This window comes from Choloepus didactylus, chromosome 9, assembly GCF_015220235.1.
Source record: "Choloepus didactylus isolate mChoDid1 chromosome 9, mChoDid1.pri, whole genome shotgun sequence".
Taxonomy (NCBI): Eukaryota; Metazoa; Chordata; class Mammalia; order Pilosa; family Megalonychidae; genus Choloepus; species Choloepus didactylus.
The window spans coordinates 102316866-102333320 of record NC_051315.1 but is presented as its reverse complement, the minus strand read 5'-3'; the positions used below and the strand labels follow the sequence as shown (position 1 = coordinate 102333320).

Here is a 16455-nt window from a genome sequence, read left to right as displayed (position 1 = left end):
GGTAACTACATGGATATATAATTGCCAGTATTATTGCATTTTTCATTTGCAATGCTATCTTTTACTTCTTATACAGCTTAAAATTCAAATGCATAAAAAACAAGCATAAACCTTTGTTACTAGGTAATGAATCATGAAGATGTAACTTGTGACTAGAACAACATAAAAGGGAGGAGCAGAGGATACAGGAACATAGTATGTGCAGGCAGGCTATTGAAGTCAAGTTGGTATCAAAACAAACTAAATTGTAATAGATTTAAGATGTTAAATGTAGTTCCATGATAACCATAAAGAAAATATCTTAAAAATCTAGCAAAAGAAAATGAGAAGTTATTTTAAGTGGTTCAATATAAAAGAGCATCTAAACCAAAAGGAACACAGTAATGGAGGAAAGGAGGAACCAAAAAGGTATAAGACTTATGAAAAAGAATTATCAAAATGGCAGAAATTAGTCTTACCTTATCAGTAATTACTTTAAACATAAATGGATTTAACTCTCAAATCAAAAGGCAGAAACTGGCAGAAAGGGTAAAAAAAAATAACCCAACCATACACCCTTACAAGAAATGCATCTGAGATTTCAAAGATACAAACAGGATGAAAGGGAAAGGATAGAAAAAAACATTTCATGAACTTTGTAATCAAAATAAATCTGGGCTGGCTATGATAATATCAGACATAAGAGACTTTAAGTAAAGAACTTTTACAAGAGACAAAGAAGGACATTATATATTGATAAAAGAGTCAATTAAACAAGAGGATTTAGAGGTTATAATCATATGTGCACCTAACAACAAGGCCCTGAAATATATGAAGCAAACATTGACAAAATTGAAGGGAAAAAACAGATATTTCTACAATAATTGCTGGAGATTTCAATACACTACCTGCACAACTGGATAGAACATTTAGAAAGAAGAATGAAAGATGGTGAAGCAGAGAGCTCCAGGGCAGCTAGTAAAAAGCCTGGTACTGTCTGAAACAACCGCCTGATGGCTCTGGAGGCCAGAAGAACACTGTTCACCATCTAGGGTAGAATGGAAGGAAGAGACTGACAAACTGCAGTGAAGATCTGTGAGTAGACCCCTCCACAGTGCAGAGGGTGATGTCCATCCCCCACTGGCATGGCAGGCCACCTCAGGAGCCACCCCCTGGCTGAAAAAATCCCTCTTTTCCGAGAACCAGGGTAACCCAAAATACATGAGGCAAACACTGGCTAAACTGAAGGGAAAAAAGATGTTGTTACACTAATAGCTGGAGACTTCAATACAACACTCCTATCAATAGATAAAACATCTAGACAAAGGACCAATAAGAAAACAGAGAACTTGAATAATACAATAAATGAACTAGACCTAATAGACATATACAGAACATTTCACCCCAGAGAGTGGGATATACATTCTTCTCAAGTTCCAATGGATCACTCTCCAGGATGTGACTACATGTTGGGTCACAAAACAAGTCTCAATAAATTTTAAAAGACAGAAATTCTACAAAGCACTTTCTCTGACCATGAGGAATGGAGCTGAAAATCAATAATAGGTGGAGAACTGGAAAACCCACAAATATATGAAGGTTAAATGGCACACACTTAAATAAGCAATGAGTGAAAGAAGAAATATCAAGAGAAATCAGTAAATATCTTGAGATGAATGAAAATGAGAACTCACCATATGAAACCTCATGGGATGCAATTAAAGCAGTGCTGAGAAGGAAATGTATAGCCCTAAAATCTTCAATAAAGAAGAAGAAAGAACTAACATCAAAGACCTAACTGTATACCTGGAAAAACTAGAAAAACAACAGCAAACTAATCCCAAAGCAAGCAAAAGGGAAGAAATAACAAAGATTAGAGCAGAAATAAATGAAATAGAGAATAAAAAAACAATAGAGAAAATGAACAAAACCAAAAGTTGGTTCTTTGAGAAGTTCAATAAAATTGATGAGCCCTTCGCTAGAGTGACATAGAAAAAAAAAAGAGAGAAGGTGCAAATAAATAGAATCAGAAATGAGAGAGGGTACACTACCACTGAACTCAGAAATATAAAGTATCATAAGAGGATACTACGAGCAACCATATGCCAACAAATTAGACAGCTTAGAGGAAATGGACAAAATTCCTAGAAACACACAAACCAGAAGATATAGAAGACGTCAACAAACCAATCACAAGTAATGAGATTGAATCAGTCATGAAAAACCTCCCAACAAAGAAATGCTAGGAACAGATGGCTTCACGGGTGAATTCTACCAATTATTCCAAGAAGAATTAATACCAATCCTGCTCAAACGCTTCCAAAAAATTGAAGAGGACAGAACACTACCTAACCCATTCTCTGAAGCCAATACCACCCTAATACCAAAGCCAGATAAAGATACTACAAGAAAAGAAAATTACACACCAATTTCTCTAATGAATATAGATGCAAAAATCAATAAAAATACTTGCAAATCAAATCCAGCAGCACATTAAAAGAATTATACACCACGGTCAAGTGGGCTTTATCCCAGGTATGCAAGGGTGTTTCAACATAAGGAAATCAATTAACACAATACACATTAATAAATTGAAGGGGAAAATCCATTTCAACAGACACAGAAAAGGCATTTGACAAAATCAAATACGCCACCTAAGTCTAAGTACTGATTACTCAGCGGGTACCATGGAAGGGAGAAGACAGTGATCTGACATATTTAAGATTCTGAAAGAGAAAAATTGCCAACCAAGAATTCTTTATGCAGAAGAGTTGTCCTTCAAAAGTGAGGGAGAGTTTAAAACTTTCACAGACAAACAAATGCTGAGAGAATTTGTCAACAAGAGACCTGCCATGCAAAAAATACTAAAGGCAGTTCAGTCGAGTGGAAAACAAAATACACGAGAGAGAGGTCTGGAGAAGGGCACAGAATTGAAGAGTATTAGTAAGGGTAACTTAAAGGATAAAAACAGAGAGGGGGAAAAATAGATCTGATGACTAAAAACCAAAAGATAAGATGGTTGGCTCAAGTACTGCCTTTACAATAATAACTTTGAATATGAACAGAATAAACTCCCCAATTAAAAGATACAGATTAGCAGAATGGATTAAAAAGTATGATCCATGTATATGCTGTTTACAAGAGACTCATCTTAGACCCAAGGATACAAATAGATTGAAAGTGGAAGGATGAAAAAAAAAAAAAAAATTCCATGCAAGCTGTAACCAGAAGAAAGCAGGGGTAGCTATACTAAATTGGGCAAAATAGACTTTAAATGCAAAGATGTTATAAGAGACAAGCAAGGAAACTATATATTAATAAAAGGAACAATTTACGAAGAAGAAATAATCATCATAAATGTCTATGCACCCAATCAAGAAGCTCCAAATTTCATTAGGCATATACTGGCAATTATTTCTACAATAATATTGGGATACTTCAATACACCATTCTCTCCTATAGATAGAACAACCAAACAGAGGATCAGTAAGGAAATAGAGAACCTAAAATATGTAATAAATGAATTAGACCTAACAGACACATATAGATCGTGGCATCCCAAAACACCAAGATATACATTCTTCTCTAGTCCTCACAGAACATTCTCCAGGATAGATCATATTCTAGGGCACATAAAAGGTCTCAATAAATTTAAAAGATTGAAATTATTCAAAGCACTGTCTCTGATTGTAATGGAAAGAAGCTGGAAATTACTAACTACCAAAGAACCAGAACTTTCACAAACATATGGAGGTTAAACAACATACCTTTTAAACAATGAGTGGGTCATAGAAGAGATTGCAAGAGAAATCGATAAACATTTGGAGACAAATGAAAACAAGAATACAACATATCAAAACCTATGGGATGCAGCACAGATGGTGCTGAGTGGGAAATTTATAGCTCTAAACACATACATTAAAAAGAAAGAAAGAGCTAAAACCAAAGACCTAACTGAACAACTGAAGAACCTAGAGAAAGATGAGTAAACTAACTCTAAAGCAAGTAGAAGAAAAGAAATAACAAAGATTAAAGCAGAAATAAATGAACTTGAAAACAAAAAACAATAGAATAAAAAACAAAGTTGATTCTTTGAGAAGATCAACAAGATTGACAATCGCTTAGCTAGACTGACAAAGTGAAAAAGAGAAGATGCAAATAAACAAAATCAGAAATGAGAAGGGGGTCATTACTATGGATACTGAAGAAATAAAAAAAAATCATAAGAGGATACTATGAACAAATGTATGCCAACAAACTAGAAAACTTAGAGGAAATGGACAATTTCCTATAAACACATGAACAACCTATACTGACTGGAGAAATGGAAGACTTCAACAAACCAATCACAAGAAAAGACATTCCATAAGTCAACAAAAACCTTCTTACAAAGAAAAGCCCAGGGCCAGATGGCTTCACAGGGGAATTTTACCAAACATTCCAAAAAGAACTACCACATTCCTGCCCAAACTCTTCCAAAAAATTGAGGAAAACACTACCTAACTCATTTTATGATGCTATCCTCACTCTAATACCAAAACCAGATAAAGATACCACAAGAATTAAAAACTACAGGCAAATTTCCTTACTGAATACAGATGCAAAAATTCTCAGCACAATACTTGCAAATCAAATCCACAGGCACATTAAAAGAATTATACACCACAACCAAGTGGGGTTCATTCCAGGTATGCAAGAATGGTTCAACATAAGAAAATCAATCAATGTAAACTGCATATTAACAAATCAAAAGGGAAAAATCACATGATCATCTCAATTGACGCTGAAAAAGCATTCAACAAAATTCACATCCTTTTCTGATAAAAACACTTCAAAAGGTAAGAATTGAAGGAAAATTCCTCAGTATGATAAAGGGCATGTGCCGGTTTGAATGCATTTTGTCCCCCAGATGCCATTATCTTTGTGGTCTTGTGGGACAGACATTTTTGGTGCTGGTTGGATTTGCTTGGAATGTGCCCCACCCAGCTGTGGGAGATGATTCTGATGAGATGTTCCCATGGAGGCGTGGCCCCGCCCATTCAGGGTGGGCCTTGATCAGTGGAGCTATATAAATGAGCTGACTCAAAGAGAGGGAAGTGAGTGCAGCTGGGAGCGATGTTTTGAAGAGGAGCAAGCTTGCTAAAGAGGAACGTCCTGGGAGAAAGCCGTTTTGAGGCTGGAGCTTTGGAGCAGACGCCAGCTGCCTTCCTAGCTAGGAGAGGTTTTCCGGACGCCATTGGCCATCCTCCGGTGAAGGTACCTGATTGCTGAGGTGTTACCTTGGACGCTTTGTGGCCTTAAGACTGTAACTGTGTAGTGAAATAAACCCCCGTTTTATAAAAGCCTATCCATCTCTGGTGTTTTGCATTCTGCAGCATTAGCAAACTAGAACAGGGCATATATGAAAAACCCACAGCCAGTATCATACTCAATGGTGACAGACTTAAAGCCTTCCCCCTAAGATTGGTAACAAGACAGGTATGCCCACTGTCACTACTATTTTTCAATATTGTGCTAGAAGCTAGCTAGAACAATTAGGAAAGAAAAAGAAATAAAAGGCATCCAAATTGAAAAGGAAAAGGTAAAACTTTCATTATTTGCCAATGACATGATCCTATATTGGGAAAATCCTGAGAAATCTACAACTAAACTACTTGTGCTAATAAACAAATTCAGCAAAGTGGCAAGATACAAGGTTAAGGCATAAAAATCAGTAATGTTTCTATGTACTAGAAATGACCTAAGGAGGTAATTAAGAAAAAACTCCATTCACAAAAGCAACTAAAAGAATCAAATATCTAGGAATACACTTAACCAAGGATGTAAAGTACTTCTACACAGAAAACTAGAAAACTTTGCTACAAGAAATCAAAGAAGACCTAAATAGGTGGAAAGATATTCCGTGTTCATGCATAGGAAGGCAAAATGTCGTTAATATGTCAATTTTACCCAAATTGATGTACAGATTTAATGCAATTCAATAAAAATTCCAACAACCTACTTTGAGAACTTGAAAACCCTTGTTACCAAATTTATTTGGAAGGGAAAGGAGCCTCGAATTGCCAAAAATAAGAACAAAGTGGGAGAGCTTAACACTTCCTGACTTTAAAGCCTACTATAAAGCCACAATGGTCAAAATAGCATGGTGTTAGCTGACAGAGGTGTTCCATTTCCCAGGCCTTCCTTCAGTGATGATATCCTCTTGTTGATGCCTTAGTTTGGACACTTTTATGGCCTTAGAACTCTAAACCTAATAAATCCACCTTATAAAAGCTAATCCATTTCTATTTTGCATGACATCAGATTTAGCAAACCAGAACACAGGGTTTTATGATATGTAAATACTCTTTTTAAAATACTTAATGTTTTCATAATTTTGTAAGAAATTAAAAACAAAACTATTTGAATAACACAAAACATGTCATGGGGATTTGTTGTTTCATTGGCCAGAAAATTCCCAAGTTCAGAACCTTTCAGTGTCATTCCATACATTAGTATTTTATTGCAGAAAGGCTTTTGTCAACAACACAGAGATCACACTAAGCAAGAACAGAATGTATTTTGTAGTCATAGGGAGTGTTCAGTTTACAGAATGCCAATAATCAGAGTGTCTAATTTTCTTGAGGGAGACATCTGCATCACCTCCAATTTAGAATCAGGGTGTCTTTCTGCTAATACCACTGTGCCTACCCTTGGTGAATACATTCCAGTGAGAAAATAGAACAGGTATATTGAGATTGGAATTTTGAACTTATGGCCTAGAGAGTTCCCTGGTCCTCCACTCCCTCAAAGTCCAATATTTCCTGTCATGTGTTCCAGTGCCTTGTTTTCCTTACAGTGCAATATTTAGTGCCAAAATACCATTAGGTGGAGTCACCACACAGTAAGTTCTTCCTGATGAAATTTTTGTAGCTGTATTTGAGTTGTCCACTCTAGTATCCTCTCATTCCAACTGTTGGGTAGGAGTGTGACTTTTTTGGGGGGTCTCTTGTGCTGTAAATGAGGTACCTAGAACTGATTGGTGTCTGCTTGGATAGCTGAACACTTTGCAAAGGTGTTTCTCCACAGCTACAACAGTGGTTTCATCTGCCATATCATGCATGACAATTAGTGCCTGTTACCCATAGTATGTACCTAGAAAGTCTTTTGTCTATGACAAAACTCATCTCACTACCCTCCCCCCTAAGTGGAGCATGACTCCCAGGGGTGTAAATCTCCCTGTCAACATGACTTCCTGGAATGAGCCTGGCCCTGGCATTGTGGGATTGAGAATGCCTTCTTGATCAAATGGGGGAAAAGAAGTAAAGTTTCAGTGGTTAAGGGATTTCAAATAGAGTTGAGAGGTCATTCTGGAAATAATTTTTATGCATTATATAGATATTCCTTTTTATCTTCTAGTGTATTAGAATAGCTAGAAGGAAATAATCTGAATCTGTTGTACTCTAATTCATTGGACTTGATTCTTGATGATTGTATAACTATATAACTTTTATCATATGATCATGTGATTGTGAAAACCTTGTGGCCAACACTGCTGGATCCAGTGTATGGGCAGATGAATAATAAAATAAAGACACATATAAGGCAAATATATATATAACAGTAGGGGGATATGATTATAGGATAGTTTTGGGTGTTTTATTTTTCTTTATTTGGAGTAATGAAAATATTCTAAACTTGATTGTGATGATTAATGCACAACTATATGATGATACTGTGAGCCACAGATTTTATAATTTGGATGGATTATATGGTATATGAATATACCTCAATAAAATTGCATTACAAATCTCAAAAAAAAAAAAATAGCATGGTGTTGGCACAAAGATAGACATATTGATCAATGGAATCAAATTGAGAATTCAGAAATAGACCCCCAGATCTATGGTCAATTGATTTTTGATAAGGCCCCCCCCAAATCCACTGTACTGGGGCAGAATAGTCTCTTCAAACAAACGGGGCTGGGAGAACTGGATATCCATATCCAAAAGAATGAAAGAGGACTCCCACCTCACACCCTATACAAAAATTAACTCAAAGTGCATCAAAGACTTAAATATAAAAGCCAGAACCATAAAACTCCCAGAAGAGAATATAAGAAAACATCTTCAAGACCTAGTAATAGGAGGTAGCTTCTTAGACTTTACACCCAAAGCACAAGCAATGAAAGAAAAAATAGATAAATGGGGACTCCTCAAAACAAAATGCTCCTGTACATCAAAGGCCTTTGTCAAAAGGAATGGTGCAGCCCCTCTGGGGGGCAGCACGGTGGTTCCACAAGAGGCTAGGTATGGGGTTGCCATATGAGCCTGTAACCCCATTATTTGGTATATGCTTGGAAGAACTGAAAGCAGGGACACAAATAGACATTTACACACTGGTGCTTATGGCAGCAGTATTCACAATTTGCAATGAATGCAGGCAGCCTAAGGGTACATTGGCAGCTGAACAGCAGGGCAAAATGCAGTGTTACACATACAATGGAAAACTGAATGGTTGCAAGAAGGAATGAAGTCATGATGCATGCAACTAGGTGAATGAACCTTGAGAACATTATGTTGAATGAAAGAAGCCAGAAAGGAAAGGAAAAATATTGTAAGGCCTCACTAATATGAACTTACTATAATATGCAAATACTGAGAACTGAATTCAAGAGCGTAGGTATCAGGGGATAGAATGAAGACAAAGATTGGATGATTGACGATGCAGGAGTGCAGAGTATTTAATGAGGCTTGTTGTAAAGGTTCATAGACTGTAAGTTCTTACATCAGTTATATCTATTCCCGAGTTTTGACTGTTATTTAAGAGATGTTTACTTGGTACAAAATTTATATTCTCTGTAGCACACTTTCTAATATAACCCATATGGTCAGTTTATTTAAACAACATGGTTGCATGGAACATAGAATGGGGAATGAGATCTTGTTATTCTGTACAGGTTAATATGATACCCTGATTCGTCCTAGAGTACTTTGGGCAGAAAATTAAAAAAAAAAAGTATTTGTAAAATCCCATTGAAGGACTGGGGTAAAATGTGGAAATATTAAACTGCCTCACCTGGGGAATTCCTGATATTCCCGCAAGCATTAGACTCCCAATTTAATAAGTCAAGCTCTCAATCTTGGGGCTTGCCCTTATGAAACTTATTATTGCAAAGGAGAAACTAAGCCTACTTATAATTATGCCTAAGAGTCACCCCCAGAGAACCTCTTTTGTTGCTCAAATGGTTGTATGCAAATAGTTGTCCTGAGTCATGTCCCCTATATGTGTCCCTGGCAACAAGGGAGAGAACTCCCAGGGATGAGCCTGGTCCTGACATTGTGGGACTGAGAATGCCTTCTTGACCAAAAGGGGGAAAAGAAATGAAACAAAATAAAGTTTCAAAGGCTGAGAGAACTCTAAATAGAGTCAAGAGGCCAATCTGGAGGATATTCTTATGCATTATATAGATAATCCTTTTTAGTTTCTAGTGTAGTAGACTAGCTGGAAGGAAATATCTGAATCTGTTGAATGATAATGCAGAAGAGTCGATTCTTGATGGTAATTGTATAACTGTATTACTTTTATTGTGTGACCATGTGATAGTGAAAACGTGGTGACTGACACTCCCTTTAAACAGTGTATGGGCAGATGAGTAACAAAATAATAACAAAAAATATATAAGTAATGGCAGGGATAAAGGGTATAGATTGGTTTGGGCATTTTTTTTAATTCTTGTTTTTATTTTTTAATATTTTTTTCTTTATTTGGGAGTAACAGAAATGCTCAAAATTGATTGTGTCAATGAATGCACTACTATATGATGATACTGTGAGCCACTGTATACTTTGGATGGATTATATGGTGTTGTCAGATCCCAGAAAGGAAGGAACTAACATGTAGAAGGAGTTTCTAACCCAGAGGCCCCCGCAGGTTATCTCACAGAAAACAGGCACCCCATAAACTAAAGAATGAAGGCTGTTTAAGGTTGTCCCCACCACAGTGGCACCCCAACCCCAAAAGGTGGATAAAAGCAAGGTCAGATATGTCCAAAAAGATGAACAACTGAAAAGGCCTGCTCTCCCTAGATAGATAACGCAGCCGCTTTTCTGAGAAGAATAATGGGCTAGAATCCTAACAACCTATCAACTAGAAGTTGACAGACACCCACCCAATCGAGGCCCAGAACACACTCAGCAGGACCCTTCCCCCCCAACACCCAGCATGGGTTTTTCCTTTAAAAAATGCTGCTCTCAGAAAGAGGGCTGGAGCCGTTTTTCCTTTCTTTCTTTTCTGATGGCTCCCACCTGCTTTCTTCTGCTTTCTTCCTCTAATAAACCTTAAACTCTCTACTTAAACCATGACTCGCTGTGTTTGTGTGGATTCTTGAACGGCTCTGAACCTAACAGGTGTGTGAGTATATCTCAAAAAATTGCATTTTAAAAAAACTAAAAAACTAAATAATAGAGTCATATATGGGAAAAACTACCTATTGCATGCTATGGACTTTATTTAACAGGAATACCTCACTAGTACCACACCAATACTAGGGATAAATAATTGGGGGGGATGAGAGTTATGGGATGTTTGGGGTTTTCTCTTTGGTGTGGGCATATCTGTTATTTTTATCTTTGGAGCAATGAAAATTTCCTAAAATTGAGAGTGATGATGATTGTACAACTAAGTGAGGACACTGTGAGACACTGATTGTTTATTTTGGATAGAATATATACTATGTGAATATATCTCAACAAAATCTGCATACTTTAAATAAATATATATAGAGAGATACCTGTTCACTGTTGGTAGGGAAGCAGAATGGTGCAGCCCCTTGCAGGGTAATGTAGCAGATCCACAGGAGGCTAAATATAGGGTCACCATATGATTGGGCAATCCCATTACTAGGAATACATTTAGAAGAACTGAAAGCGGGGACTCAAATAGACATTTGCACACTGATTTTTAAGACATCATTATTCACGATAGTCCATGGATGGAGCTGGCCGAAGGGTATATCAACAGAGGAGTGGAAGGGTGAACTGTAGTGTATACATATAATGGAATATTATGCGGTTACAGAAAGGAAGGGAGTCGTGTGGCATACAATGAGGTGAATGAAACTTGAGGACAAATACTGTATGGTCTCATTTAGGCAATACTTATAAGAAAATTGGGACCTGGATTGTAAGCTCTTACAGTAGTCACATTTATTCCTGAGTTTTAAGTGTTATTTCTAAATCCTGAGATGCCGTGCTCTGTGTGTATAACCTGATATTTCCCTGGAACTTTGGGTACCTGTGTGACACCTAAGATTCAGAGTTAGAGTTATGCAGCAATGAAAGTCAGGATTGCTCCATATACCAACAGTTAAAGAAGCTGAAAAAAGATCAGACTTCAATTAGGGAGATGAAAGAAGCTGATCTAGTTGGGACAAAGGTAAATCAGCAAGCAGGGTAAAAGATGATATTGTCTGTATTTTAAAACTTCACCTTCTGTGTGAGACCCAAGGAAGAGATGTTTATTTTGTACAAAATTTAAATTTTCTGTAGTACACAGTCTAACTTAACCTGTCTGGCTGGTTCATTTAAACAGCCTAAACACATAGAGCCTAGAATTGGGAATGAGATCTTGTAATTATGAATAGCTTACTGTAATAACCTGATATATTCCAGAGTTGGTTGGGCAGATAATAAAAAAGTATTTGTAAGGTCCCTTGAGGGATGGAAGAAAAAATATGGAACTATTAAACTTCCCCACTTGGGAATTCCTGACACTCTCAAGCATTAGGGACTCCCAGTTTAATAAGCCAAGCCCTTGATCTTGAGGCTTGCTCTTATGAAATTTATTTCTGTAATGGGAAAGCTAAAGCTTACCTCTAATTATGCCTAAGAATCACTTCCAGAGAAACTTCTTTTTTTTTTTTTTTCAGTTTTTAATTTTTATTGAGATTGTTCACATACAGTACAATTATCCAAAGATCCAAAGTGGACAATCAATTGCCCCCGGTACCCTCATACAGCTGTGCATCCATCACCATACTTAATTTTTTTGTTCAATTTTTAGAACCTTTTCATTACTCCAGACAAGAAATAGAGTGAAAGAAGAATTAAAAAAAGAAGAAGAAAAGGAAACTTGAATCTTCCCACATCCCTAACCAACTCCTCTCCATTGTTGACTCCTAGTATTGGTATAGTACATTTGTTACTGTTTATGAACGAACATTGAAATACGACTAACTGTAGTATATAGTTTGCAATAGGTATACATTTTTTCCCTATATGCCTCTCTATTATTAACTTCTAGTTATAGTGTCATACATTTGTTCTGGTTCACAGGATTCAGTTTTATACATTCCCGTCTTTTGACCTCCAACTTTCCTTCTGGTGACATATGTGACTCTGAGCTTACTCTTTCCACCACCTTCACACACCTTTCAGCACTGTTAGTTATTCTCACATCTTGCTACTGACAACTCTGTTTATTTCCAAACACTTAAGTTCATCCTAGTTGAACATTCTGCTCATACTAAGCAACCACTCCCCATTCTTTAGCCTCGTTCTATATCTTGGTACCTTATATTTCATGTCTATGAGTTTACATATTATAATTAGTTCCTATCAGTGAGACCCTGCAATATTTGTCCTTATGTGTCTGGCTTATTTCACTCAGTATATTGCCCTCAAGGTTTCATCATCAACCCATTTTTTTTTTTTTTAAGATGGTTTTGTTCACATGCCATACATTCCAACCTAAGTAAACAACTGATGCAGAGAACCTTCTTTTGTTGCTCAGATGTGGCTTCTTTTTCTCTAAGCTACAAATAAACTCATTACCCTACCCCTACATGGGACATGACTTCCAGGGGTATAAATCTCCCTGGCAATGTGGGACATGACTCCCAGGGATGAGCCTGGCCTTGGCATCATGGGATTGAGAATGCCATCTTGACCAAAAGAGGGAAAAGAAATGTAACAAAATAAGATTCCAGTGGCTAAAAGATTTCAAATAGAGTTGATGGGCTATTCTGGAGGTTACTCTTATGCAAGCTTCAGCTAGATATTGCAAAGTGCCACAGTATGCCAAACCCCGACCAACAGTATTCCTGAAAACCCTAAATACCCAGAGCTCTAGCGGAGACTATAAAATTTCACTCACTAAGATTATTTATCAGAAACTTAAAATCTCCAGATTGTTCCTATGCCAGATAAGCCCTGAAATTCAGAGGTACCAGCCTCTCCAGGAGCAACAATCAATTGTATCCCCCTCCCCCATAATGTTGGCATCCCTTTTCAACATGAAGAAATTAGAATGGCCATTGCCCAAATATCCCTGAAGACTGACAGAATGATCAAATGAGAGTGAGGAGCTGTGAGAGAGAAGATAGGATTTAACAAATGATTATGACTACTAAATCATTATATAGGTATTTCTTATTATTCTCTAATGTATTAGAACAGATAGAAGGAAATACTTGAAATTGTGGAACTGTAAACCATACAAGACTTTGAAATTTGCTCTATAACAACTTGCTAAATTGTACTTTGAAATTTATCACTCTTCTGCATATGTCATATTTCACAACAAAAAATGTTTTTTAAAAAAGAAACATATCGGTGAAATAAATCTGTGATGGTATACCTAAAATTTCTCTATATTTAGAGTTTTCAAGTCAGAGCTGTTAATATTTGAGTTTTTCCACAGTATAATCTCTTCTGTTTCAAGAGTATTATTTCTTAAAGTGTTATTACTTGAACAAGTGCTTCACTATCCCCTCTGACATATTCTGCTGAGCCTCTGATCCTCACTCTGAAAGTTTAGGTTCTGGAAATTACCAAATTCATGTTGCGGAAAGAACGAGAACTATATGAGGACTGCTCCCAGGCAGGGAGATTATAAGAGGCTGAAGATCATCAAAAACACCTGATTTCAAAGATGCTAAATATGTCAAAAATATGTATCTTAGAATAAATGGAATACAGCTTATAAATCATTGTCTATACTTAGCAATTGCTCCAGAAACGGTATATATAATAGGATTCCAAGACTTCTAGCTTTGAGGGTAAAAAGATCATGATATCCCTTGTCAGGACTATATCAGGTTGGAAAGAGAACCAAATTCTGAAGGAAGGAAGCAAGTTTAGTTTGGACATGTTGAATTTGAAGTGAAGGCAGGTCATATAATGTACATGTTAAGTTATTGGCAGTATACGTTTTTATGAGGTCTTCAACTACCCTAGTCTTCATTTCTTTTCAGAACTAAATATCATACGACAAGTTTGCTTTGAATGATGTTCTGTTTCGTTTTGCATGCTCTGTTTCACGTGGTTTAGTCTTGACTCCTCACTAAATTTTAGATTCCTTAAGGGGTAGGACTGTATTTTATGCTTCCTTCCTATTCACTCCTCCCCACCCCTGCAGCACTATCCCACCTATATTAAAGTTGCTTAACAAACATTAGGTGTCTCAATAATTGACTGAGAACAAGGGATGTGGGTTGAATAATTATCGCTAACATTTCATGTGGGATGAATAATGATAGCTAACATTTACTAATTGCTTATCATCTGCCAGAAACTGAGATAAAGCACGACTCTTACATTATCTTATTTAAGTACCACCACACTTCAGGGAGTTGCATAAAATTATTTTTCACATGTGACAGACAGAAAACCTATGGCTGTTTAAAGTTTCACATTCAGGGAGGAGGAGCTGTTTTTGAACCGGGATAGTTTGATTCTAGAACTCAGGTCTTTGCCCCCACACTACACTAACTTCCAAGGAATATTGCCTCCTTCCTTCTGATGATGATAATAAACTCACCTCTCGTTGTCTTGTGTCTTGATTTGGTGATTCACAGGTCTGACTCTGACTGCTGACTGGAGAACTTCTCTTGGCTACAAGGGTGAGAGAAATTCCATGGAGAATTTTATAAGATTATGATAAGTTCATTTTATTTCAAAAGTTCATTTCACTTTGAAATAGGAAACCCATCATAATGGATTTTATTATCACCTTTAAAGCAGACATTTAAGAATATATGTTATAAGAGAAATCAAATCACCAATTAAAATATCTTAGCATTTTTAGGTTATCAATGTAGATATTCATCTCTTCAGGCTAACTTAGTAGGTTAAGGTTCTGAGAAGTTCGTAATAAAAAAAGAGTAATAATAGTTAACATCTACATAGTACCTAATGTGTGCTAGGCCCTATTCTAAGCATTCATTTAACGTATCAGTTCATTTAATCCTTACAACAACCTTATAATACTGGTATATTTTTAGACCCACTTAAGAGATGAAGAAACTGGGGCACAAGGAATTTAATTTACCCAAGGTCACTTGACTCTTATGTGAAAATTCTGGCCCAGGCTGTTTGGCTCAAGACTCTGTGCTTTAACCACTACATTAGGCTTCCTTTGAGGTAAGAACCAAATTAGTTCCATTTTTACCTTAAGGACAGGGACAGTGGGGGGCTAAGAAGGCAATGCCTCATTAAAATTGTGAGGAAATTGGCACTGAATGAAAATGTGATTTACCAAGGTCACAAAACAAGAGACCAGCAGAGTGTCGCGAAGTGCTACTGCTTTTTCTTCTGTGCATGCTGTCTAAGCTGAGACTAATTTTCCCTCAGACGCTGGGCACCATTTCAAGTCCACAGGCATCAGGCAGAAGGGAGAGGAACCTACTGCGAATATCAGCCAGAAGCAAAAAGAGGATGGAGAGAAAAGGGCAGGTGCTTCCATGGTGGGAAATGGGGGCATGAATTTTTGAAAGTTTTTTTGTATGTGATAAATGGTAGTTTATGTACTAATCAGAGACAGACAGGAAAGACCTAAATATGAAGTGAGCTCCTCATTCGTATAGGAATGTAATAGACAGAAAAAAAAAAATAAATGTGTTTAATCAACATATCACAGACAGGACTTTTTCACTAAATAATTTTGTTTTACTTTAGCTTATTTTATTTTCTTCTCTCTTATTTCTATTGTTTTCAAGTTTGTTTTTGGTTTTGTTTTTGTATTTTTGCTTTGTTTTGTTTTGTTTTGCTTCTTACATTTGTCTTGTCTTCATTCTCATGTTGTTTTAATCCAAAGAAATCAACCTCATTCCATCTGTGGAATCTGAAGTACATCATTTCTGTCTATGACATCTTTACTTATTTAGTTCCTCGATATCAGAACTCTAACACAAACTGTTACTCTCGCATTTATAATCTATTTTGATGTTAATGTTACACACACCTTTAAGTTATGGGGATAATCTTTTATTATATGAAAAACAATTCACCTTCTTTGTGAATAAACTGTAGTAAACATTGTTCATCGCTGTAAACATCGTATCACATATATGCATAATATGGCATTCCCTAATTTTCACAATTTCTTAACACAGTACATACCTTGCAAGGTAGTATTCTATTATAGGGAAAAATAAGTACAGAAGAACTTACTTATAGCTTCCTTTCCTTTACAAAGCTCTTTTAAATGAATAATCCC

General features: G+C 36.5%; 1 protein-coding gene across 1 annotated transcript in view; it reads right to left on the bottom strand.

Annotated features, from left to right (window-relative positions):
- UNC80 (unc-80 homolog, NALCN channel complex subunit) overlaps positions 1 to 16455 on the bottom strand; it is a 244241-nt gene that overhangs the window by 207509 nt on the left and 20277 nt on the right. The window contains 1 exon segment of the mRNA XM_037850187.1: positions 14779 to 14852. Coding sequence (XP_037706115.1) covers positions 14779 to 14852 — 74 coding nt within the window.